The sequence below is a fragment of the Odocoileus virginianus genome, chromosome 5 (assembly GCF_023699985.2).
Source record: "Odocoileus virginianus isolate 20LAN1187 ecotype Illinois chromosome 5, Ovbor_1.2, whole genome shotgun sequence".
In the NCBI taxonomy this organism is placed as follows: domain Eukaryota; kingdom Metazoa; phylum Chordata; class Mammalia; order Artiodactyla; family Cervidae; genus Odocoileus; species Odocoileus virginianus.
This window is the reverse complement of record NC_069678.1, coordinates 72,123,539-72,147,567: the sequence shown is the minus strand read 5'-3', so window position 1 is coordinate 72,147,567 and position 24,029 is coordinate 72,123,539. Positions and strand designations below refer to the sequence as shown.

The 24,029-nt window shown below is 37.7% G+C and overlaps 1 protein-coding gene across 5 annotated transcripts in view; it reads right to left on the bottom strand.

Annotated features, from left to right (window-relative positions):
• The window catches only part of USP24 (ubiquitin specific peptidase 24), a 137,696-nt gene that overhangs the window by 23,223 nt on the left and 90,444 nt on the right, over positions 1 to 24,029 (bottom strand). For 3 of the 5 annotated variants that reach the window (XM_070468116.1, XM_070468119.1, XM_070468117.1), the window contains 17 exons: positions 19,823 to 19,884; positions 17,506 to 17,697; positions 16,417 to 16,534; positions 14,100 to 14,244; positions 11,570 to 11,689; positions 10,816 to 10,941; positions 10,088 to 10,186; positions 9,040 to 9,122; positions 8,485 to 8,626; positions 8,145 to 8,264; positions 7,512 to 7,732; positions 6,937 to 7,061; positions 5,764 to 5,932; positions 5,178 to 5,328; positions 4,113 to 4,208; positions 3,136 to 3,239; positions 2,596 to 2,709 (listed from right to left, as the gene is read on the bottom strand). In XM_070468116.1, the coding sequence (XP_070324217.1) occupies positions 2,596 to 2,709; positions 3,136 to 3,239; positions 4,113 to 4,208; positions 5,178 to 5,328; positions 5,764 to 5,932; positions 6,937 to 7,061; positions 7,512 to 7,732; positions 8,145 to 8,264; positions 8,485 to 8,626; positions 9,040 to 9,122; positions 10,088 to 10,186; positions 10,816 to 10,941; positions 11,570 to 11,689; positions 14,100 to 14,244; positions 16,417 to 16,534; positions 17,506 to 17,697; positions 19,823 to 19,884 (2,187 nt within the window). The remainder of the gene's footprint in view (positions 1 to 2,595; positions 2,710 to 3,135; positions 3,240 to 4,112; positions 4,209 to 5,177; positions 5,329 to 5,763; positions 5,933 to 6,936; positions 7,062 to 7,511; positions 7,733 to 8,144; positions 8,265 to 8,484; positions 8,627 to 9,039; positions 9,123 to 10,087; positions 10,187 to 10,815; positions 10,942 to 11,569; positions 11,690 to 14,099; positions 14,245 to 16,416; positions 16,535 to 17,505; positions 17,698 to 19,822; positions 19,885 to 24,029) is intronic. The other 2 variants (XM_070468118.1, XM_020871476.2) reach the window with 1 other exon arrangement.

Below are 24,029 nucleotides of genomic sequence, written 5' to 3'. Positions count from 1 at the left end.
GTGTAGAACTGGAATAAGTAAACATGACTGGCCAAATGCTGACAGCCTGAGCTGGAGATGGGTACAGGCTGTCTACTCTGCTGTATGTTAAAAATTTCCACAGGAAAAAGAAAATTTTTAAAAGATGTATAAAGTACCCTTCGGGTTAGTACTTTTATTTTTTAGATCAATTTAAAAGCAGTATTTGCTTCTAGTTTAATTTTTCACAGTTATAATCACACTTAAAAATTCCCCCTGAAGAGGACTACTACATGGAGGGGCTGATCTGAGACGACAGCCTCTTCGTGTTCACTAAGATATTAATATACTGCAGATTTATTCTTTTAGTTGTAACACTGACAACTTAAGTTGTATTAAAAGTGCTAAAGAAATCAGTATTTAGAGAAAAGTGAAAGTGAAGTGAAAGTGTTGGTTGCTCAGTTGTGATCAACTCTGTGTGACCCCATGACTGAAGCCCTCCGGGCTCCTCTGTCCATGGGATTCTCCAGGCAAGAATACTGGAGTGGGTAGCCATTCCTTCTCCCAACCTGGGAATCAAACCCGGGTCTTCTGTGTTGCAGGCTGGTTTTTTTTTTTACTGTCTGAACCACCAGGGAAGCCCAATTAGAGAAAAAAAGAGAATAGAAAATATTAATTCTTTAAATAATGAAAACAGAGCAATTGATAATGATGAGTAATTGGGCTTTATAAAGAAAGGGACAAAATATTTTGTAAACTCTGTCAGAAAAAATTTAGATTAGGTAATTTACTAAGATTGTTTTTACCATGTAGGAATTCTAAGAAACCAAATCATACTATCAAAGGAAGTTACTGAGTTTCTCTGGAGATACTTAAGAGCAAGCCTGCCTGAACATAAAAGGGAGTTAAATCAATATTTTGCCATATTCCTTTCAAATGGATAGGTCTATGATGTTCTACCGCTTAAGACAATACTCAGGAGTCCTGATGGGAGGATATTTTGGAATTAAGCTGAAAAATGGGTGAAAGATTATCTTTAAAGAAAATTCTAAAAGGACAGGCAGAAATACTTGAAAGACACATTGATTTATTTTCTCTTTATGAATTGTATGCATGTATGTATGCACAAATACTGAGCACTTAAGTCTGCCAGGCTCTATGCGTACAGTAGGGAATCAAACACAGGTAGCTTCTGCTCGTCAAGAAGCTGATGTCTAGTAGAGGAGACAGGCAAAACAAAAGAACCAACCAATAAGACAGACCTACTTTAAACTGGGTGGTCGGGAGTGAACACCCTCTTTGCCATCCGAGGGATGAGAAGGTGTTTACTATGCAGAGACGAGGGGAAACTGTTCTAGGTAGAGGGAATAACAGGCAAAAAGGTCTTTATGCAGAACAAAGAGCTTAGTGTGTTCAAGGAATCAACAAGCCGGTAAATGCTAAGATAGGAGGAAAGTGAAACACACAGGCAAAGCCCATATTCAAGGGAAGCCTTTTGTGTTCTATTATGGTAATTTTGGCTTTATTATGAGCAATGAGAATCCACTGAAGAAATTTTAAGCAGAAAAGTAACATGATCTACCTTGTTTTAAAAGGAACGCTTTTGTTGCTGTATGAGGTACACTGGAGTAGGGGGAGGTGGAGATACTAAGTGAGCCAAAAAATGAACGTTAGAAGCTGAGACCTAGAGATGAAGGGGACATGGGATCAAGAGTTTCTAGATCTTAACTTGCCAATGGATGACGAACTCCCTGTGAGAAAGGAGTGGCATTTCTGAATTCCCTGTGGTCTGCTTTAAGTTGAGAGATATGAGAACGTATTTGTATGCTGATAGCAGTGACCTGGTAGAAAATTCTGGAAGATAAAGATGCTGGAATGATAAAGAACCAACTTCCTTGAGAAGCCTTGCTCATGTAGAGAGATTCATTTTGAGAGGAGACAGGACACTTCTTCCATTCTGTCAGGAGCAAAGGGGAAGATGGGAAGACACTGGCTGGTGTGTAACTTGTGAGAGGGGATGGTGGGCGCTGCTGCTCATCTGCTAGACTTGTGCCTCAGTGAAACCTGAGGCAAGGCCACTGGCTAGGGTGGTGAGCCAGGACAGCTGTGGCAGAGGGACAGAAGAGGTCCCTGGCCACTGAAAAACCAAGGTGCTCGCTGCAATCCCCATAGGAATGCTGAACTCTCTGAGGATGAAAGAATGACAGAGAGCGAGGCCTAAACATTCACAGTGATTGGACCATCTTGAAAAACAAAATTACTGTTTAACTACAGATACACAAGTAAATATACTATCACAGGAAACATACATCAAAAGATTTTTGAAAAAGAGAATTTTAGCCAGAATCCAAACATATCAGCAGCACTGCGGTGTTACTGTGCAGTAACCCAGGACTGCGGATCTTTACCTGACACCAGACTGTGCGCCCCCGAGGGGACAGACCTGCATTTCAGAATCCCCTGAGCGACACAGGGGTTCAGGACATGCTTGCCTCTGAGCAGCTGGCTATCTGCTTAAAACTGATTCCAACCAGAAAAGTAATTTCAAGTTGGAAAACAAAGCGATACAAGAAACTTCACCTTTAAATCACTGGAAGAGAAACAAACTTCTTTTAACTAAAAGATACTGACACTTACTTTATCAATTCTCGCCCTTCAGAACTAATGAAGTATTCAACTAGCCATTGACAAGCATCAAAACTTTTTGAAAGTAATGCTTCAATAGTGGCAATCCATTCTTCAGTGTCGACCCTTTAAAAAAGCAAAGACAGTGATGTTAGATAGCTCGGCAAATAAATTCATGGAGTGTCTTTCACCTTTAAAAAAATTTTTTAAAATTTTTCTCGGGAGTAGGGTGGACGATAAGTATGTATTCAATGATTGCTGCACTAACACAGATAGTTCAGTCCCCACGTCTGGATATAACTTTCCCCAGTTTCTAAATAGCATCTAAACCTTATACCACAGTTATTTCTTTTTCTATTTTTTCCATCTTTCCTCTTGGATTAGAAATTCCTCAAAAATAGGAACTCAAGTTGTCAGCATCAGAATGTATTAGTAGTTGCCTTCAACTATAAAAGAATGTTTTGAATTTTTGAGTGTCTGAATTTATAAATTCAACTTTTGTTTAATTAATGCTTTTTGCAGAACAGATTGTGAAAACATAACATTTCTTACCTGAGTTTTTTCTTTGTCCGTAGATAAGTTTGAAAAAGGAATTGAATGGCAAGCTGTAAGCTAACCTTTGCCATGCAAGGATAGTATGGATGCTTTAATTTAGTCTGTGAGAGAGGGAGGAAAAAAAGAGATTTTTTTCTCCACAGTTTTATAGATTATTATGCATTTTACAAACTGTAACAAGATATGTAACAATAATAATATATATAATAAAGTTAAATATTAGTAAGAAAAATAAAGCCAGTTATAGAAAATATTCCAGCTAAATTTTAAAAAGATTAAGAAAGGTATCATCTTCATTTCTTACATGAAGCCTTCTCAAAATAGAGCCTTTAGACCACAGGATGTTAAGTAATCTACCAACAGACTAAGAAAGTCTTTCCCTTATTGGCAAACTGTGATCATGGTACTCAAGGAAAAGAAGCACTTGGAGACTAGTAATGTCTGATTACAAATTAGGATAATCAATCTCCTCACAGCACAATATCCATTTATATCACTTATGGCTATTAAATTCTTTAAAAAATATAATAAGAGCACTTAAAACAGCCAGTAAGTGGAAAGCTGCACTCATTCACAATCTGCACTGTACATTCTAAATACTGCCTGTATTTGAATGTCACTCAGTAAATGACACATTTGTGAGAATTTTTTTGGCATATAATCTAAATGTTAGCATGTAAGAATAAGGATAAGTCACTGAATGCTTTGAGTGACTGAAAGTCACTCAGTCGTGTCCAACTCTTTGCTCCCCCATGGACTGTCCACGGAATTCTCCAAGCCAGGATACTGGAGTGAGTAGCCATTCCCTTCTCCAGGGGATCTTTCCAACCCAGTAATCCAACCCAGGTCTCCTGCATTGAAGGCGGATTCTTTACCAGCTGAGTCACAAAGGAAGCCCAGTGACTGCGTTAGTGGAAAGATTTTTAACTATGATCCTTTTTAATTTCTCTTGTAACACTCTGACTAGTACTTACAGCATTCAGTGATGCTAAAGACAAAACAAAACTGAAATAATCACTGCTGTACACATCTCTATTCTTCATAAACTTGAGGTTTTCATCTCTCACCATCTACAAAAGAAAAGTGTTAATTGTTTTTAAGAAACAGGGTAAAATTATTCAATATGTAGAAGACATTTTTAGTGATAAGTTAGGGTAAAACAAGTTCATAAAATACTTCTCTCAACCATTGAAATTTTTAAAAAGGAGAGAGAAAAAACTTTCAAAGATAAAGAGTTGTAAAAAGGTGAATTATTATTCATTAAACCACCCAATTCTTCCGGGAAATTCAGGGAAACCACCATGTGAAGGACAAGTGAATTCTAATCTGTTACTCTGAGTAGAAAGGGACAATTAGAGTTTTTCCAAATACAACCAACTCCATGCTCTCCATGTATCAGATGGCTTAATTCGTTTTTTTTTTTTTAACCGAAGACTTTATATTTCTCTTAAATTTTTTGATTCTGGCTACTTAGCTCTTGATTACCTAGTGTATAAAGTCTGGACAGGGTAATGGGACAGTCTGAATTTAAATCCTGGCTCTGTGACACTGGCAGGATTATTTCTCCCTTCTGAGCTTTTTCCCCTTTTCATCTGAAAAACGGGAATAAAACCTGCTACTCCACAAGAGTGTTTTAAGAATTAGGGATTGAAGCGTGTAGCACAGGGTAGGTATTCAAAAAGTGATGATCATCATTGGTATTATTAGTTCTACTCAAAGGTTATGAACCGTATTTCTCTCTCCAGATTTAATAAGCTCACTTCAGCAGTGGGTTTCTGCACTGCCCACTCCCTCCCCCTTGTTTACAGGGCAGCCACAGGCACACAGCAGGTCAGTGACAGTGCTCGTCGACCCTGAGTCTCCAGCCACTTCTGTGACAGGCTGGGTCAGGAGACACCGCACTAGACTGTCGCTGGGTCAGAAGTTCTGGACACAGCTATGCTGGCAAGAAGGCTGGCAGAAGTAGTTCTGGACCTATGAGATAAGATTCTGACATTTATCTGGGTTTCCTCCCTTAGCATTTTTTATACAGTTCTTACCTGGTATATTCGAACAGGCATTTTCTCCACAAATAGTCCTTTCTTCTCACCTTTTTTCACCAGCTTGGTTAGAATAGACAGTCGGTCATTGTTAGGCCTATGGGGCCGAGGAGATGACTGAGGTGAAATTTCTGGTGAAGATGGTGCTGACCTAAGAGACATAAATAATGTATTAGATTTAAAAATAAACTGTATAGTTTCCTGATCCAATGTATTAAAATGCAAATTCATAGAAAACAGGACTTAAAAAAAAAAACCTTTCAGACGATGCTGGCATAGTACTAGGCTCTGGACACAAAGTGCACTCAGTAAATGAGATTTTTAAAAATCTCAATTCTAACATGAAATAATTTCTATCCATGTTTCTAAATACAAAGAACTTGCCAAGGAAGTAACCACCAAGGTTACGTCCCAACTTGCTAAGGTAGCAGTGCGAAGAAAGACAGTGGGTAGAGGGATTTACTTACTTACTTTTTACAATTTCCCTTTAGTTCAGCTAATTACCTTTAAATACCAAACAACATGCTCTAAAGATCGCAATATCACCTACTGAGATCACACAGCAAACTAGAGAGGAGAAACTCACAGAGAGAGGTCCTCGGCTTCCTGCCGTACAACGCTGACTCGACTTTTCTTTGGTAACACAGGGGAGTTCTGATCAGACACCCTTTGGTAAAAAAGCATGTATGCGTTCCAGTATCTTCGGCGTACATCAGTGTAGGGGTTTGCTTCATAATGAGACAACAGGAAAGACTCTTTATAATAAAAAATTTTCTCTTGACAATTTAAAACAACACAAACAAAGCAAGTAAGTACTTACTAAATTCGTTAAATGCAAAGTGTAAGTAAAGTGGTTCCTTTTAGAGCGAGACTTAAAATCACCCAGATGATGCTCCAGAGGGGCAGGGAATGAGGGTGCTCTATGGTAAAGGAGTAAGGGAAAGAGGGCAAACTTTCCCAGGCAAGCTGACATTTAACCAAAAGGCAAGTCACATTTGAAAGTAAATTCTGGGGCATAGGTTGGGGCTATAACTGGCCTCACTTAACCATTTCTGCACAAAACAGCCAAATCCAGGTAAATTTTGGCAAAGACACTATATTCAGCCAATAAAGGTTGCTACCTTTAGATACATGACTACCATGGTCTGGTATTAAGATCTAATATTGTGAATCTCACACGGGGGAATATTTTAAATCCCCCGAGACTATTTTAAAGTCAGGTATAAAAAATGCCAAGGTTTCTTCAAATAGTAAATTCTTACGGGATTCTGTCAAGTACTTTTATGTTTTTTCTTCTGGGGGCGGGGCCTGTGGAAAGATTCATTTGCCACACTGCATAACAAATATAGCTTTAAAAACACAGGTGCTAGAAATATCTTCTCTATTAATCATATACCTCCACGTAAGTGAAAAGGAAATTTGAACATTTTAGTGGACAACTACTTCTGAAACTATTTTTAAGGTTGAAATTCTTTCAAGTTGTTCTTTAATACTCACTTCTCACACTTAACTTACTCCTTACCCTAGGACTGTTGTAAAGAATCAAAAAAATTTAAAAAATTTTGTAAGCAGCTTGAACCTTTTCACTCTGGCTTATCAAGGAGTTTCTGGATCTATATGGCTAGAGCAGCTGTAAGTAAAATTAATAGATAAAAAAAGTTGGTTCTATTTTTATATAAAAAATACTGCTTTCAATTTGAAAGAAAAGTACATATTAAAAAATAAAACCAGTGGAAAATATACATTTGTAAAAACTTACTTTGATCATAAACTTTTGGTCTGTATTCTCCTCCAAAGCATTCATACTCCAGGGTCTCATCATTAAGGTCAAATTCTTCTATAACTGTGTCATTAAATTTATACCACTTTCCTTTTCCACATCCCCTAGAGTGCAGATTTGATAAAACAAACATGAGGTTAAAAAATCAAACTTTCATCCCCAGCATTTATCTCTATGTATTGTCTATAAAATACAGAAGGTAATCACCATTTGAAAACACCTAAGAAAAACATAGCTAAAGTTACTTCAAATTTTTAAACAACTTTTCAGAATAAAGGGATAAAACAGTTGCAACAAGTTTTAAAAATCCAGTATGGAAAATAAGATCAAAGAGCAATGTGAAAGCTTCTGCTCTACATAAGGGCAAGTGTGAGTAACAGTAGGGCAGAGGGAGCAGAAGACAGACAGATACAGGAGGGCAAGGGGCGTGAAGGAGGGATACGGGTGGATAGAGAGTGCACAGCAGAGACAGGAGGGCAGGGGGAGCAGAGGAGCGGGAAAGCATGGCAGGAGGAGAGACTGCTGGAAGGGTGGAGTGGTACGAGAACGCTCACCGCCTATCCTTGATGAAGGAATAGTAGTGGCCTGCATGTGCCTGCCCACTATGTACAATGACACCAACAAGTTCATAGTTTTCTGTGAGGGCTACTTTTTTTCGTGGAGATCCTCCACCTCCCTGATCTGTACTTCGCCCATTTTCACCAACTTCAGAAGATGAATCTTGGCGAGCCATTCCTGAAACTGTGTAAGGCTCCATGTTTAGCATCCAGGGAAACTATTTAAAAGCAAAAACAGCACATTAATGATGGCTAGCAACATACAGGGCCACACCCACTGAATTCTGTACAAACAAGAGGGATGTGTTTTCCTAATTTAAGCAAGGAATACCCTCCAACTCAAGCACACAATCTCACAATGGCTCACAGGTCTGGGAAAGTATAAGTAGTCTCCTGTTTAAGCATTAAGGAAAGGCTTCCTCTTCTGTCACTAGGATGCCTTCTAGATATGAAGGTTATTGTCCAGAGATCTGCCTGTGCCACAAGTAGCAGCAGCTTAAGACATGGGGCTGTGTACTTCTCAGAACGCTAAGGTTTCACATTTTAAATGGAATTTGAAATTACAGAAAAGGAAACTAAAGAGAGTGCAGTAATAATGGTTATTAAAAAAACTAGGAAAACAAAAGTTACCCTTATCTGTTCATCATATTTAATGGAGCGTCCACTCTCCCAGTCAAATCCAAATCTCATCAGGTGAATGACCAAGACACTAGGTAATGATTTAATACAGGTCCTTTTCACTGTTGTTCTCTAAAGAGAAGCAAAACCCAATTATTTCCACGGAGATGATAAAACATCAAAGTAATTAATACAGAGGTCATAGATTTGTACAGGGCTTTACCATCTGTGTGAATACAAGTCATGACACAATCTAATGGAAGTAACAGCAGGAGGTTAATACTGATCTTATATAAAACACAAAACATGAATAACAAATTAACCTATTTTTTTAAAAGGGCAAATATAATACCTTTTCTTTACACTTTTCGCAGTAATACGCATTACTTCCCTCGAGAACTTCACCTCTAACAAACTGGTCCAAAGAAATTTCCAAACTCTGACAGGAAGTAACTCCTAGATTGAGAGCCATGAAAGCTTCTTCACGCTCATATCTTGAATAGCAAACAACAGAAAAACCATGATCAACAATGGAGTGAAAAAATATTGAAATTAGCACAATACTTGAGGCTAAACCTAGAACTACATTCATAATCAGTATAATTAACACATACCTTCCCTCATCCTTCTAAAGGTAAACTACCAAATAAAAAAGCCAAATTTTGACCACTTAGAACTGCTTAAAATTAAGAATTTCAACAAAGAAACTTTAGAAATGAAACTTTAGAAATGAAAGAATTTAATTAATTTAATTAAATTAAAGAAATTTAATTCATAAAACATTTATAGATCCATTAGGAGATATATCTGCAAGCCTCTCAATGAATAAAAAATCTACACCATATTAGAAGAATCATTCAAAAAAGATGATGGTTATTTTTTTGATGTCAGTGTTATTTTCACTAACCTGTGAGGACAGTCTTTACAGATTTTCTGATCAGAATAGATGCCCTGAAAAGTATTCTTAAAGATTTGGTCTCTCCCCATTTTCTGTTGAAATACAAAGTTAAAATTTCAGTTGACACCTTTAGAACTTTTAGGTTGTTTATACGGAATTTTATTTAGACCTAAGCTAAAGCACAGATTTTAATTTACCCAACAAAATAAAATTAGTCGGCTTGGTAGTTTAAGCTGTGAACTAATGAAAGAATTACAACCCACAGACCCACTGTCAGAGTAACGTAAATAATCAGAAAAGGAAGAGCAGAGCTGTCAGCCACACTGACGAAGGACGGCACTCTCCATGATGATCTGAGTCCTTCTCCCCTTGCCACAGTCACTGAGCTAGCAGTAATTCTCCATGATCTCTTCTTTTTTCTTGTGGGTAGAATGCTACAAATTTTTAAGTTATTTTATTTTGGGCTCCCTGCAGTAGAAGCAGAGTCCTAACCATTGGATCACCAGAGAAATCCCTGTACTTTATCTTTTTTTTAAAGAAACAGGTAACTTGTGCCTTCTGATGAGAGGAGAGGTAATGCTGGCAGTGATGGGAGGCTGTCTGTATCTTAGAAGGTGACACCACTCAGGAAGTTTGTGACATGTTTTACTGGGTAGAGGTAGGAAGCTCTGGGTCACATAACCACAAACAACTTCTGAATCTGGTCCTTTCATTCCCTTTGACAAAGCAAGACAGCTCTGTGCGGGGCCATCGGTTCACTGCCGATAGCAGCACTGCTGTGAGGCAAGGTTACTTCAACGAAGACACATAGTATGTATCTACAAATAGCTATTACTATGGGATATAGGTTAAGAATTATATACAAGTGTCAGATGAATTAAGAAAATAAATCTATAATCTATAGTGTTCTGTATATTTTGATATTCAAACCCAGATGAACTTAATTACAGTTGTGGTGTTAAAGAATCACTTTCTGATTTGTAATCCCAAATTCTAAAGTACTGTTCTCATGCTAGACTTTGAGAGAATGAGAGGGAAAAATGCAAGTTTTTTCTACCTTGAGGTACTCATCCATCTGATCGATGAGACTGGTGAAGAATTCATATGCATCCTGCTGTTCTCTCACATAAAGTTCTTTGTTCCACATCTTGAAAATCTATGTAACAAGAATTAAATACATTGTTGAAGGAAAAATAGCATTTTCTGAATATGGTAGAAAAGGAATGCGAGAGTCCTTAAATGCTTCTAAAAATCAAGTTCACTATTAGAATATAAAAGTTTTTACTGATGTGAAATTAGCTTGCATTCAGCCATCTATGTTTTTCCTCAGTCTCTTTATAATAATAAGGGTATGAAACCATATAGGGTGAGATTTAAGGTCAAGGAACAGAAAGTTTCTCTCTTAGAAACTATCCAACCTATGGGGGAAATATAAGGCAAACCATAATACAGCAATGCTTTAAAAGAATATTCTTTATTTAGAGGTATTAGTGAAATCGGCATATGTTCAGAGGAATAATTTGAACAAATATTTCAGACAGACAAGTAAGAATAAGGGGAAATAGTCCAAACAATTAACACTAGCAAATCTCTAGAAATTATATAAATGACTATTCTCAACATTCTGATCATGTGAAGAATGGTAAAGATATTTCTTTTATAGGTTCTTGGCAATGGCATTAGTCTAGAGTTAATAAACAAGAGACTGTTATCACTAGAGAAAGAATATAGCCACATTCCAAATAGCTAACATCTTTCAATCTAAAGAGTTACTGGGTGAAATACCTTCCAAAAGTTCTCTGGTACATAGTACTGTAGTTTGCTTTCCATCAAATGCCCAAAAAGAGACTGCACTTGGTAGAATACACTATCATCCGGATTGTCCGTGTCATCATCCACTGAAAGTAATGACTAAAAAGAAATTAAATGTATTAAATTAGAAATATTCAACCACTTTCGGAAAACTATGATTTCTATACCGCAAGTACCCACACTGTTCTTTCAGAATGGCATGTGTGTTTAGCTGTGGCTACAACTCTGCATATGTTTAGCTTCAACACTTCTAGCTAGTATAATAATGAACAAATCATCTCTGAGCTTCTGTTCGGTTATGAAAAACTGAAACTAATAATACCAGGATCTTTACAAGAAATTAGTATGACATAATGACACAGAATATTCTCAAAACTATTTATTGCTATATCATAACCTACTAGTAGATTATTACAAAGTACAAACGATAGAGTCTAACTATTTCTAAAACAGAAGAAACATTAATAGCTTTATGGCATAGAATTTGAGAATACTTTCAGGAACTAAAAAATCACATTAGGTCAAATTCATCTGTCAAACAGGCAGTATGAGACCTCAGCAGATTTATAAGTTTATGAACAATGTCATTTATACAGACTTCAGAAGCTACTACAGAATCTCTAAGTATGTCTAGTTTTAGTAAACCCCAAAATTCAATATATGAACATGGAACAGTTCTCAGGCACACACATTTATGAAACTAAACAGAAAAGAGGAAGGAAGTCACCTCTGGGAGACCAGGTTGCATATATAGCTGCTGGAAAACTGCATTCATGTAACACGTAGCACCACCATTCCTCAGCCCCACAAACCCTGAGCTGGACCTGCTATCCACAGGGGGAAGGTACTAGGAAAGAAAGGAGTAGAAACGTAGAGACATAGTTAGTATCTTGGCCACCAGCAGACTTCAACACAGCTACGTCAGATATCCCACAGGAAAAGAGAGAAACTTGCAAATGTATCCATCCGGTGTATCAACGAGCTATGGTATCAAACCCATATCCACAAAGCATCTCTACAGATGCAATGCAATTCTAAAACAACTATCTTAGTGTTTCCATTTAGTTCCTAAAATACCTCCCATATATGAAGCATGTATTTGCATATTCATTATGTAGTGATGCATTTAGTCACTTCATTATCATTCAACAAATACTTCTTTAGAGTACCCTGTGCCAGGAATATGAGAGAGCAGAAATATATTTGCTCTTTGATCTCAAGGAGCTTACATTATATAGTAGGGTAGACATTAATTAAAAATATTGATAAATATTTTCAAACTGAGGCAGTACTTTGAAAAGTAGGAAAGGTTCTGTGAAGTGTTTACCAGGAAGAACCCTAACGTGTCTGGATGGTCAAGGAAGGCTCACATTCCTTCTCTTACTTTCTGAGAAGGCAACATTCTTCTACTGAACTTCCTCTAATAAGCATGCAATTAAAAAAAGATGTAAATACTGTTGCATTTTACTTTAGGATGTTTTGCAATAATGCAGATTCTAATATAGTGCTTTTCTAGGTAGAAATAATTTAGAAAAGGCATCCTGAATAAAGTTCAACATGGCACTTCTCCAAGTGAAAAAGGATACTGTAGTGACACACTCTGAAATGTGATTACAGTAGAATTTGGTGTGAATACTATGACCAGAACCATATTTTATCTGTTTATATCAAGCACCTGCATCCATGTAATAACTAACAAACTGACAAGACCCTGGAGGCCTTCTGGACTGAAAGGAATTGCTAAATATCATATACTTTTCATTAACATTCAACATATACTTAGAGCAAGGTGATTTTTATGATCTAATTAACACTGTAATTTATTTGCAGTCTAAAGCACAGGTTAAAAAAAAAGTTGCAAAACAAGAAAAAACTTGTTCCACAGTGGTAAAAGTGTATTTATATGACAAATATTTTCTTGATTATGCTGGCTTAATCCCTTAATCCCTGGCTTACTGAAGTAAGACTGTCATTTTAATCTGATTATTAAATGCATGTAAAACTTAAAGCAGAGCATAAAATAAGCATTATAAACTAAACAGTTCATACCAAAACAGCTCCCAATTTATGCACATATTTCACTTTGCAAGTACTATTTCCTTTATTTAGAACACCTCACTTCTTTCCCTGCCTAACTATTTCACAGTACTCAGCTCAGGCATCCAAAAGGGTAAGACTGCCTCTGCATGTTAGTGGAGGATGCTTTAAAAGTGTCCTTCTGCCTGGTCTGGTGCTCCAGGGTATCTATCTGCAGCTCGTTTCCCTCTTGCAGATGTTGACATAGCTTCTCATGTCTGAAATGACTTTCCCACCTTGCCTCAGTTGGCTCACTACTGTTAAGGGCTCTATTTTAAATGCTATAATTTCTGAGAAGCTTTCTAAAATACCACCATCTGGTGTCAAAGTGCCTCTGTTAGCAGAGCATTCAGGATATACCTCTATCTAAGGGCTCAAATCACATCTTCATTTTTGAGCTCCAGAAGCCTATAGTGCCTCAATGCATGGTAAACTCAATAAATCTTAGTTGAATTTAAGTGAACACAGACTAGATTGTGCCAGAGCCAGTGTTTGTTTGAGTTTGTAGCCCTGTCACTGTACCAAGCATAGTTTCTCAAAAAACAGGTTGAAATGCTAGTTTATACTATGAATAATTATCACTTGACTAAAAAATGTCTCCTTTTTTTGGGACTTCCCTTGTAGCCCAGCAATGAAGAATCTGCCTGCCAAAGCAGAGGACATGGGTTCTATCCCTGGTCTGGGGAAGATTTCACAAGACTAGTGGCAACTGGGCCCGTGAGCCACAACTGCTGAAGTCACTGCTCTAGAGCCTGTGGGCTGTAACTACTGAGCCCATGCTCCACAACTACTGAAGCCCAGGCATCTAGAGACCGTGCTCCATGGCAAGAGAAGTCACTGCAATGAGAAGTCTGCACCGCAACTAGAGAGTAGCCCCCACTTGGCCACGACTAGAGAAAGCCCTGTGTAGCAACGAAGACCCAGAGCAGCCAAAGATAAATAAGTAAATAAAAAATAAAAATTAAAAAGTTCTTTTTTTAATTAAAAGGGTACCATTTAGTAATGTATTAGGATAATACACTAGAGATTACAGTTAATTTGAGTATGTGAACATGATAAGCAAAGAAATAACCTGACTTTCTTTGTGACTAGGATAATGCAAACATAGTTTTAAAATACTATGTTTAAACAAGAGCTCATTCTAAAAAAAATTAAGGTGTATCAGGGTCTAGAAAACTTACATCAAACTCCTTGGTAAGAGCAGGATCAGGTTGATGATGCATAGAAAGTAGTTCTTTTGTAATAATTTGAAGATTTGACGGTGAGCTATCAGCCAGCATGACAAGGACTTCGTAGGCTGCCAATCGGCTATTCACTGTACTACACCTAAAAACAAAAGACACAAGTGAATTTCAACAGTGAATAGCTTACTTAAGTCGCTCATTAAATTAAACCAACATTTGAAATGAAAATATAAGAGGTGCAATCTCTAAAACAGGGTTAAGTCAGAACCCAGGAATCTAGTGGGAGGTGATCAGGTAACAAAGGAAGAGACCATGAACAGAGGAAGGATGATTGTGATTTAGAGCTAAATATCTTCTTGACCTGATGATAAAATAGCAAATCTTTCCATTATGACTCCAGAATACTCTTATCTAAAGGATGGATTAGCAAGAACATAAAGAGTCTGAAAACTTTACCAAAAAATAACATGGAAACAACTATCTTTCAATCAAAATAGGTAGGAAGAAAAGTTTTTGTAGATAATACCCTGAAATTCAAATATCTACATGGCAGAAAGCTACACAAATCAGAATAGATGCCCATAAACCTCAAAGATACTAGTCAACTTTCTATTTTGCTGAAAATGTGGAGACAGAAATAGCTTGCCAACTTAGTGTGTTTATAAAGTGACAGTGAAAGATAACTAGCAAGCATTCTGTAGGAAACCAAAGGCTTCTTTACAACTTCCCCTTTAATAGAAGTCATTTGGGGGATGGACAGTAATTTCTCACTGTCACCTAAGACAACCATGCGTTTCTTAGGAGGTCGCAGGTTAGGAAGGATACACAGAAAAGAGGACATCCAACCTCTGAGAGAAACAATTATGGAATGGAGTGTAGGAGGTGTGTTCAAGAGGGGGCTGAGGGGCATGGAGATCAGAACTGCACCAGGCACTGAGGATATAGGCCATGGACCTGGCACTATCCTCTGCTTCTTAACTGCATTTCTGGGTTGCAAAGGACAGGTAAAGAATGAATAGAAGGTACCATATATATAAATCTATACATACATTAAGAAGTTCTTTTGTTGGTGTGATACAAGAATAGTATTACTTGTGAAGAGAGTTTCTGTGTATTTTAAATCTCTTGCTGGCTTTAGAATTTAGGTGGAAAAGGCTGTGAGTCACTGTGATAAAAGAACACCATTCAGTACATCAGGGAGCGGTGAAAACAAAGTGTTTCCTTTTCTATTCAAGGTACTGTATGTGATTTAAAATCACCTCCTTGTTGATGGATGTATTACTTTTACAATAATAAATACAAATGGAAGGATTCATGAAAAAAAACTTCAGTGAAAACTGCTGAAGATTTGTTTTCTCTGTTCACTGAAAACTGAGATAATCATGTGTTTCCACTGATCTAACAAAAGACTCTCGCAGATCTAGCACCAAATCTTCCAGAACAAGACTAGGGCAGGGGTAAGGACTGGGGTCACAGTGTGAAGGATACCCTGAGAGTTTTAATGAAGATTACCTAAAACAGATTTTGCTAATAAGGAACTTCTAGATAGAGAAATATCTATACATGATAAGACACCTCTTAAGATTTCATAAAATATTGCTTATTATGGCTTGCCCATTTCAATAACTACTGAAATTGTATGGGAATTTTTTTCACTGGTTAAATACCAAATCCTCAGTTTCTTCAGGATTACCTCAATTAACTCTGGTTTTCATGAGAAAAGAACAAAGTAAGTTAGGTTGAGAGCATATAAGATGGCAGCTTGTAGCTGCGTCCTCCTCCCTCCAAGAACATAAATAGCACCCACGCAGGGTCGACTCTGTGAAAGGATCTTCCAAATTTCTACCCATAAAAACTGATAAAAAATTGGATTTTAAGATTACCACTGTAGTAAATCACTACCAGTTTTAATTATCAGGACACAGTCAATACTCAGCAAATTGCAGGGTTCATGCACTAAAGCACCAACGCTTTTCTCTTCACAGAATCCCTCAAGACTCAGAGCCTAATTTACTCTGGAAGCAATTCTTAAAACCTCAGTTTCTCTCGGAATTTGTTACTGATCAAGTTAACATTCTTACTCTTCCATCCTGATGATAATATCAGTACTGGCACACTTGCTCAGCAATACTATGTGCCAGTAGGCTTTATCCTAAGCCCCTTTACATGCATTTCTTTACACAGAGGGTAATATCTTACAAGCTACACACACTCACAAGATGGAAGACAGACTCCAAGTTAAGAAAATCTTTTTGGACTAAAGTTTCGAATTAGAATTTTTACCAAAACTGAACACAACGTGCATTTTCCATACTTTGGATGAAAGTCCTGTTGACTGATGGCGGCACTGCCAGCTGGAGAATGACTATTTAAAATAATTCTAGAAGCTCGGAAAAGGAAGTCATCTAACAATGGTTTAATGAGTGATGAACCTGGAATAGAGCATAATATTCATGTTGAGGATGAACACACATTTAATTCAAAGATCCTGTCTTGCACTTTCATATCAGAGCAGCAAAGGCACCTGCGGCCACCCACTGGCAGGACACTCAATCTACTTGATGCTTATTTTTTGAGCACTTACAGTACCTGGCAAAGCTCTGTGGGGCAGCAGGGTGGGGATGGGTGGGAGAGTCAGGGAACAGGATACAAAGATACACAAGTGCAGGTACCTTCCTTTAAGAGCTGACAATAGAGGGAAAGGAGTTACACTTTCACTTAAGGAACACAAACGCCAAGAACACCACAAGGCAGATCGTTCGGGTGAATAATGTACTTTACTCTGGGCATAGGGGGAGTCCAAATAAAAGGTCTGAAAACTTTAAAAATCTGCAGGTAAAAATGATGTGCCCCATCTCACCCTGGTTTAGGATCACTCTTTTCTATGTATCCCCAGTAGCCAAGAAAATTTTTATAGAACTTAGTTTGTGTGATAGAAGTGATAATCAAAATTTTGATTTGCTTTCTGAATATAATTTATAATACTGAATATGCTTTTACAAATTATATATGTATCCCACCACCCACGGGGCAGTGGGTGGGGTCTGCCTCTCCAGACAAGAATAATCTGTAAAAGAGGTAAGATACACAATGGACTATAATTTATAAAGTATGTAACTGTAAAAAAGAGAAAAATCTATGATTTATTATTTTTTGTTCCTAATAAGTTATGTGATCCAACTATTTTGAACACTATAAAATTCTCTATATGGTTTAATGACACAGATAAAATACACCTTATATTGGTTAGCTGCTAAAATTCCAGACAATCTCCTATTGTCTGAAGGGTGAGTTCTCTATGGAACACTTAGCACCTGTCTTATGTTCCCAATTTCACACAACACTATGGCAATACCTGAGCACTGAGGTACTCTGTCACATGATAAGATGAAGCAATAATTACCAAGCATTTCCTTTTCTGCCCCACAGAGTGAAAGAAGGGTCTTGATGAGCCGTAAGTGTCCCGCCAGTAAGATGTTGTCTGCTTCACTGGTCTCACATTCAGCTGTGCGATTGGGTTCAAAGTTATCCAGCCAGGTAATCTCATCTTCAAGCATGGTAGCTGGGCTGATTCTTAACTGCTCCATTTCTGAAGCTAAGATAGAAAAACCAGACAAAACAAAAAACACCCCATTTTGAAGAATGAAGGATTTCTTTTCAGAGTCAAATCCTGAATTAAAGTAATCAAGCAGAGACAAGTCCCAATCTTTCATCTCACAGATTAGAGAAATCGTCACTGATGAACAGCAACTGCCCAGGGGACTATGAAGGCTCACACATGTCCGTTCCTTCCCTGCCTCCTCCTCTCAGTCACAGATCAAACGGCCCTGAGTGCATCCTCTGTGGGTCATGGTGCTCGTGCTGGGGATACAAGCTGAAGGGGACAACCCTTGCTCTGAAGAAGCTCCTGTTTGGCGGGTGTGAGCAGATGTCCCAGGGAAGGAACCGTTCCAGAGCAGGAAGTGGTCAGTCAAGAGGTGAGAGGAAAGCCAGTGGTCTTGGAGTTTTACCTATGCCTAGGGAGTGGGGAGCTCTTCGGAGGAGAGAGGGGTCCACAGTGGGCGGCAGGATCCAGGCTTCCAGACAATGAGCCAGCCTTGAGAGAACTACTCTGCTCTTTTGAATTTAGTATTTTGCTTTCCCCTCCAAACAAGGGTTGAAAATAAGATTCCGCAGTGGAAGCTGGGACTAGCAGGGAGAGTAGGAGTGATCAAACTCTCTTCCCGGTGCACTGGGGCCGCAGGCAAGCAGGGCCCCACGGGGTGAGATGGAAAGATACTTCTGGTGACCCTGTGTGTCCTGGTTTCCTCATTCACAGAGTGGGGCTATCACCCACACTGCAGGGGCTGTGTGGGAAGGGGCTAGTACAGGCACCGGCATGCGGACAATACCCCACAGATGGCAAGACTGCTCATTTCAAAACATAATCCCACTCTGCCCTCAGTATCAAAGAAGGGATCGTGGATCCCTTACTTGATGGCTCAATGGCACAGAAAAGGCTTCTACTAATAACCTGTTCATGCATTCTGAGGATGTACGTGTCCAGCCAATTCATGAGTCCAGTTCTCAAGCAGCAAAACAGAATACCCTCTGCAAGTCCAAGCCACAAAGCAAACCTTTTTGGGCTGCTGCTTGGTTGAAATATGCAGTGCCAAGCTATATGGACATGTAGTCCATCCACTTCTCTAGACAGTACAGGTCTTATTCCTGAATTAAGACACAGACTGCGTCATCTCAGGTTCCAACCAAACCAATGTCACCACAGTGCTCAGAGTACTCTGTCCTCAGCTTCTGAGGGGCACTCATGAAACCCAGGATGGTGTCTGCTTTAGAGATGCTGCTGAGGCTTCTTAGTCGCTCTCCCTCTATGTGTCCATTATCTGAAGACCTTTGTGTGGTTTCTTTTAGGTTCTGTGTTTTCTTTTGAGAAACCATTCTGTTTCTTTCTCTAGGGTACTGAGAACAACCAAAGAAATGCGATTCCCCTTTTACCTTTGTTCTCTAGGAACCTCACAACCTAATTCTAGGAGGTATTTTTTTTAACCTCCTGGGCTTGACATTCTTTTCCAATCAATGCTTTCGTTGATCCTGACTTTCATTTTATTTATATTTACTTATTATAAATCTTCCCTATAAGCTTTGTGTAAAGGGTAGTAAATAAAATTAACAAACTCTTGATTGGAACAACTAAAATTCAGAGCATTCAAACTAGTATTTGTATTATATAAGAGTAAGTACAGATGACTAAAATCTAAACACTCTAACAACAGTGTTTCTAACAATGATACTGCAAGTCACCTAACACTAAACAATTACCTGACATCCATCACTCACTTCTATTACTATCAACATATCACAACAGAGCTTCCCTCTTTTCCTTCAAACCTTCCAAACTGTCAGAAATGACTGTAATGGAGAAAGACTCTTCCTAACAATTCTGTATCAGTATGATTAAAATATGAGCCTTTGACAATTTTTAATATCAACACATCTCAATACATTAATGGCTGGACATATTATAGGAGAAGAGCTAATTGGTACATGGGGTTACATACTACTGTAAAATATTTTCAAGAGAATAAAATTCAACTTTAAACAATAATCATAAAGTTGTTTATATCTCAGATATATTAAGTCAGATTTAGAAATGTCTGTTTGGCTTTCTTTTCTAGTTCTCCTCAACCCCTCCCCTGACATAAATCAGTTAGACATATACTTACTTGTCAGATCATCTAATAGTTGGCACCTCAGATCAAAATACTCCATGCACTGGGATAACAGTCTAAAAAATAGATAGATTTGAATGATCAAAAAGAGGCTGATTTGAAAATAAAAAAAAATTCCTTATAAGAATTAATGAAACATGAATAAGATAATTTTCCTAAGCATAAAATAACTACATTAATTCAACTTAAGTATTTCAGCAAGACACACACTAGTGATTTTACTTATACAGATATAATAAAGGAATAATAGTGTAAAGAGAAGAAACTTACTAAATCTATCACATTTTGTAATGATGTACACACTGACTGCATACATAATCCACTGATTACATTCACTGTTCAAATATTAACTGATACACACTAAGCACCTACTACATGCTTGGAACTGTTTCAGGAGACCAATGAACAAGAAACAATGGAGACAGACAACAGATGAAAAATACATACATATGTCAATTGGTGACAGAGCTAAGAAGCAAAATAAAGTGGATAAAAGAAGGAAAAAAAAGGTAAATTATTTTTTCTAAGATGATCAATGAAGCTTTTTTTTTTTTTGGCAATTACTGTAATGAAGAGCACAGGTTTACACTTTAAAGTAAGGTGGACCTTACTTTTAATCCTGGCTCCACTACCTATGGCTCAGACAGTGAAGAATCTGCCTGCAATGAGGAGACCTGATTCTATCCAGGTCTGTCCCCGGGGTTCAGAAGATACCCAGGAGAAGGGAATGGCTGCCAACCCCAGTACTCTTGCCTGGAGAACCCCACGGACAGAGAAACCTGGTGGGCTACAGTCCACAGGGTCACTGAGTGACTAACACTTTCATCTTCTACTACGTAACAGCTGGGTGTCCAGGGACTACGTGTTTTAGTTTTCTTAGTTTCCTGATTTCTAGTATATGTGCTGCCAAAGTGAGCACAGTTTCCTGATTTCTAAATGCTTACCAGAGTATTAGAAATAGATGTGCAAACATATATACAAACATAAAGAGCTCAAGAATGCACTAATGATGAGACTACAAATGAACCAAGAATTATGATTATTAAAAAAGTGGCGATAATAAAACTGCCAAGCTCATTTGGCTACTGTGAAGATTAAATGATAAATATATGCAAAGAATTTAGCATATTGTGAGGCACATAATCAGCCCATAACTGCTATTATCACCATTATTATAGCTTACTACTTAAGCACAACAGCTTATTACTTGGAAATGGTTTACACATTTCAACTAAAGAATCATTGAGCTTACTAGTTAACAAAAGGATCATCTGATATTAGAAACCTTTTAACTAGGAAAAACTGGAATACTAAAGTAAAAAATCTACAAGGGCAAAAAAAGAGAAGTTTCTATAACTTTTAATTCACATCTTTGTCAGGGAAAAATCATTCTCTGAAATTTGGCCTTATACTATTTAAGAAGATTTAATTTTCATTGCCAGAAATATACAACTATATCTAATTTAGGTTAAATGGGGTCAGCTGTAACATAACTCTAAATTTTAGTTAACTTTTTAACTTTAAAGTCACTCAAAATTATCTTGTCTCAGAAACCAAAATCTCAAATTTCTTCCTTATTTATAAATTTATAAAGTTTAAAATAGCTTAAATGCTTCAAAACAATATTTGAGACTTAGATATGTAGGCCAGGAATCTCCATATATGAGATTATAAGATTGTACTATGACCAACTGTATACTAACAAATCGGATAACCTAGATGAAATGGAAAATCCTTAGAAGCATAACACTTGGAAGACTGAATGAGGAAGAAACAGTGATTGTATACTATCACTAACAAGAACACTGAATCAATAAAAAACCTATCAACAAAGAAAATTCTTGGACCAAATGGCTGCACTGGTAAATTCCATTCAACATTTAAAGAAGAATCAACACCAACCCTTCTCAAACTTTTCCCAAAAAATGGAAGCAAATCTAATTTGGCAGTAACATTTGAAGAATTAAACACCATCAACAACTGAGACTAATATCTGGAATGCAAGGATGGTTCAAAATACGAAAACCAATCAATGAATATACTACATTAACAGAATGAAGGGAAAAAACCCCCCACGATTACTTTGATTAACACAGAAAAAAATGACAAAATTTAATGCCTTTTCATGCTAGAATCACTAGAAAAAGGAGGAGCATAAGAATGAGAGAAACTATATGCAAATCATGTATGTGATAAGGGATTAATATTCAGAATATATAAAGAACAACAAAAAATGGAAAACCTAACTTAAAAATAAGAAAAAAGACTTGAACAGACATTTCCCCAAAGAAGATATACAAATGGCCAATAAGCACACAATAAGATACTCAAAATCACTAATCACTAGAGAAATGCAAATGAAAACACCAAGGTGCCACTTCACATTCATCAGGGTAGTTATAATCAAAAGCAAACAGAAAACAAGTATTGGCAAGAATGTGGAGAATATGGAACCCTTATACATTGCTGGTGGGAGAGTAAAATGCTACAGCTACTGTGGAAACAATGTGGTGGTTCCTCAAAAAAATCAAGCACGGAATTATTACATGACCCAGCAATTCTACTTCTGGGCATATACACAAAAGAACCAAAAGCAGGACTCAAAATGGTATCCATATACTCATGGTTGATATTAGCATTATTTATACCAGCTAAAAGATGGAAACCAAACGTCCACCTATGGGTGAATAACTCCAGAAAGAAGGAAGGGATGGAGCCAAAGCAAAAACAACACCCAGTTGTGCATGGGAATGGTGATAGAAGCAAGGTCCAATGCTGTAAAGAGCAATATTGCATAGGAACCTGGAATGTTAGGTCCATGCATCAAGGCAAATTGGAAGTGGTCAAACAGAAGATGGCAAGAGTCAGCGTCAACATTCTAGCAATCAGTGAACTAAAATGGAATGAAATGGCTGACTTTAACTCAGATGACCATTATATCTATTACTGTGGGCAGGAATCCCTTAGAAGAAATGGTGTAGCCATCATAGTCAACAAAAGTCTGAAATGCAGTAATTGGATGCAATCTCAAAAGCAACAGAATGGTCTCTGTTTCCAAGGCAAACCATTCAATATCACAGTAATCCAAGTCTATGCCCCAACCAGTAATGCTGAAGAAGCTGAAGCGGAACGGTTCTATGAAGACCTACAAGACCTTCTAGAACTAATACCCAAAAAAGATGTCCTTTTCATTATAGGGGACTGGAATGCAAAAGTAGGAAGTCAAGAAACACCTGGAGTAACAGGCAAATTTGGCCTTGGAGTACAGAATGAGGCAGCACAAAGGCTAATAGAGTTCTTCCAAGAGAAAGCACTGGTCATAGCAAACACCCTCTTCCAACAACACAAAAGAAGACTCTACACATGGACATCACCAGATGGCCAACAATGAAATCAGACTGATTATATTCTTTGCAGCCAAAGATGGAGAAGCTCTACACAGTCAGCAAAAAGAAGACTGGGAGCTGACTGTGGCTCAGATCATGAACTCCTTATTGCCAAGTTCAGACTTAAATTGAAGAAAGTAGGGAAAACCACTAGACCATTCAGGTATGACCTAAATCAAACCCCTTACGATTATACAGTGGAAGTGAGAAATAGATGGAAGGGACTAGATCTGATAGAGTGCCTGATGAACTATGGATAGAGGTTCGTGACATTGTATAGGAGACAGGGATCAAGACCATCCCCAAGAAAAAGAGATGCAAAAAAAGCAAAATGGCTGTCTGAGGAGGCCTTACAAACAGCTGTGAAAAAAAGAGAAGCAAAAAGCAAAGGAGAAAAGGAAAGATATACCCATTTGAATGCAGAGTTCCAAAAAATAGCAAGGAGTGATAAGAAAGCCTTCCTCAGTGATCAGTGCAAAGAAATGGAGGAAAACAATAGAATGGGAAAGAGTAGAGGTCTCTTCAAGAAAATTAGAGATACCAAGGGAACATTTCATGCAAAGATGGGCTCAATAAAGGACAGAAATGGTAGGGACCTAACAGAAACAGAAGATATTAAGAAGAGGTGGCAAGAATACACAGAAGAACTGTAGAAAAAAGATCTTCACGACCCAGATCATCACGAAGGTGTGATCACTCATCTAGAATCAAGACATCCTGGAATATGAAGTCAAGTGGGCTTTAGGAAGCATCCCTACGAACAAAGCTAGTGGACGTGATGGAATTCCAGTTGAGCTATTTCAAATCCTAAAAGA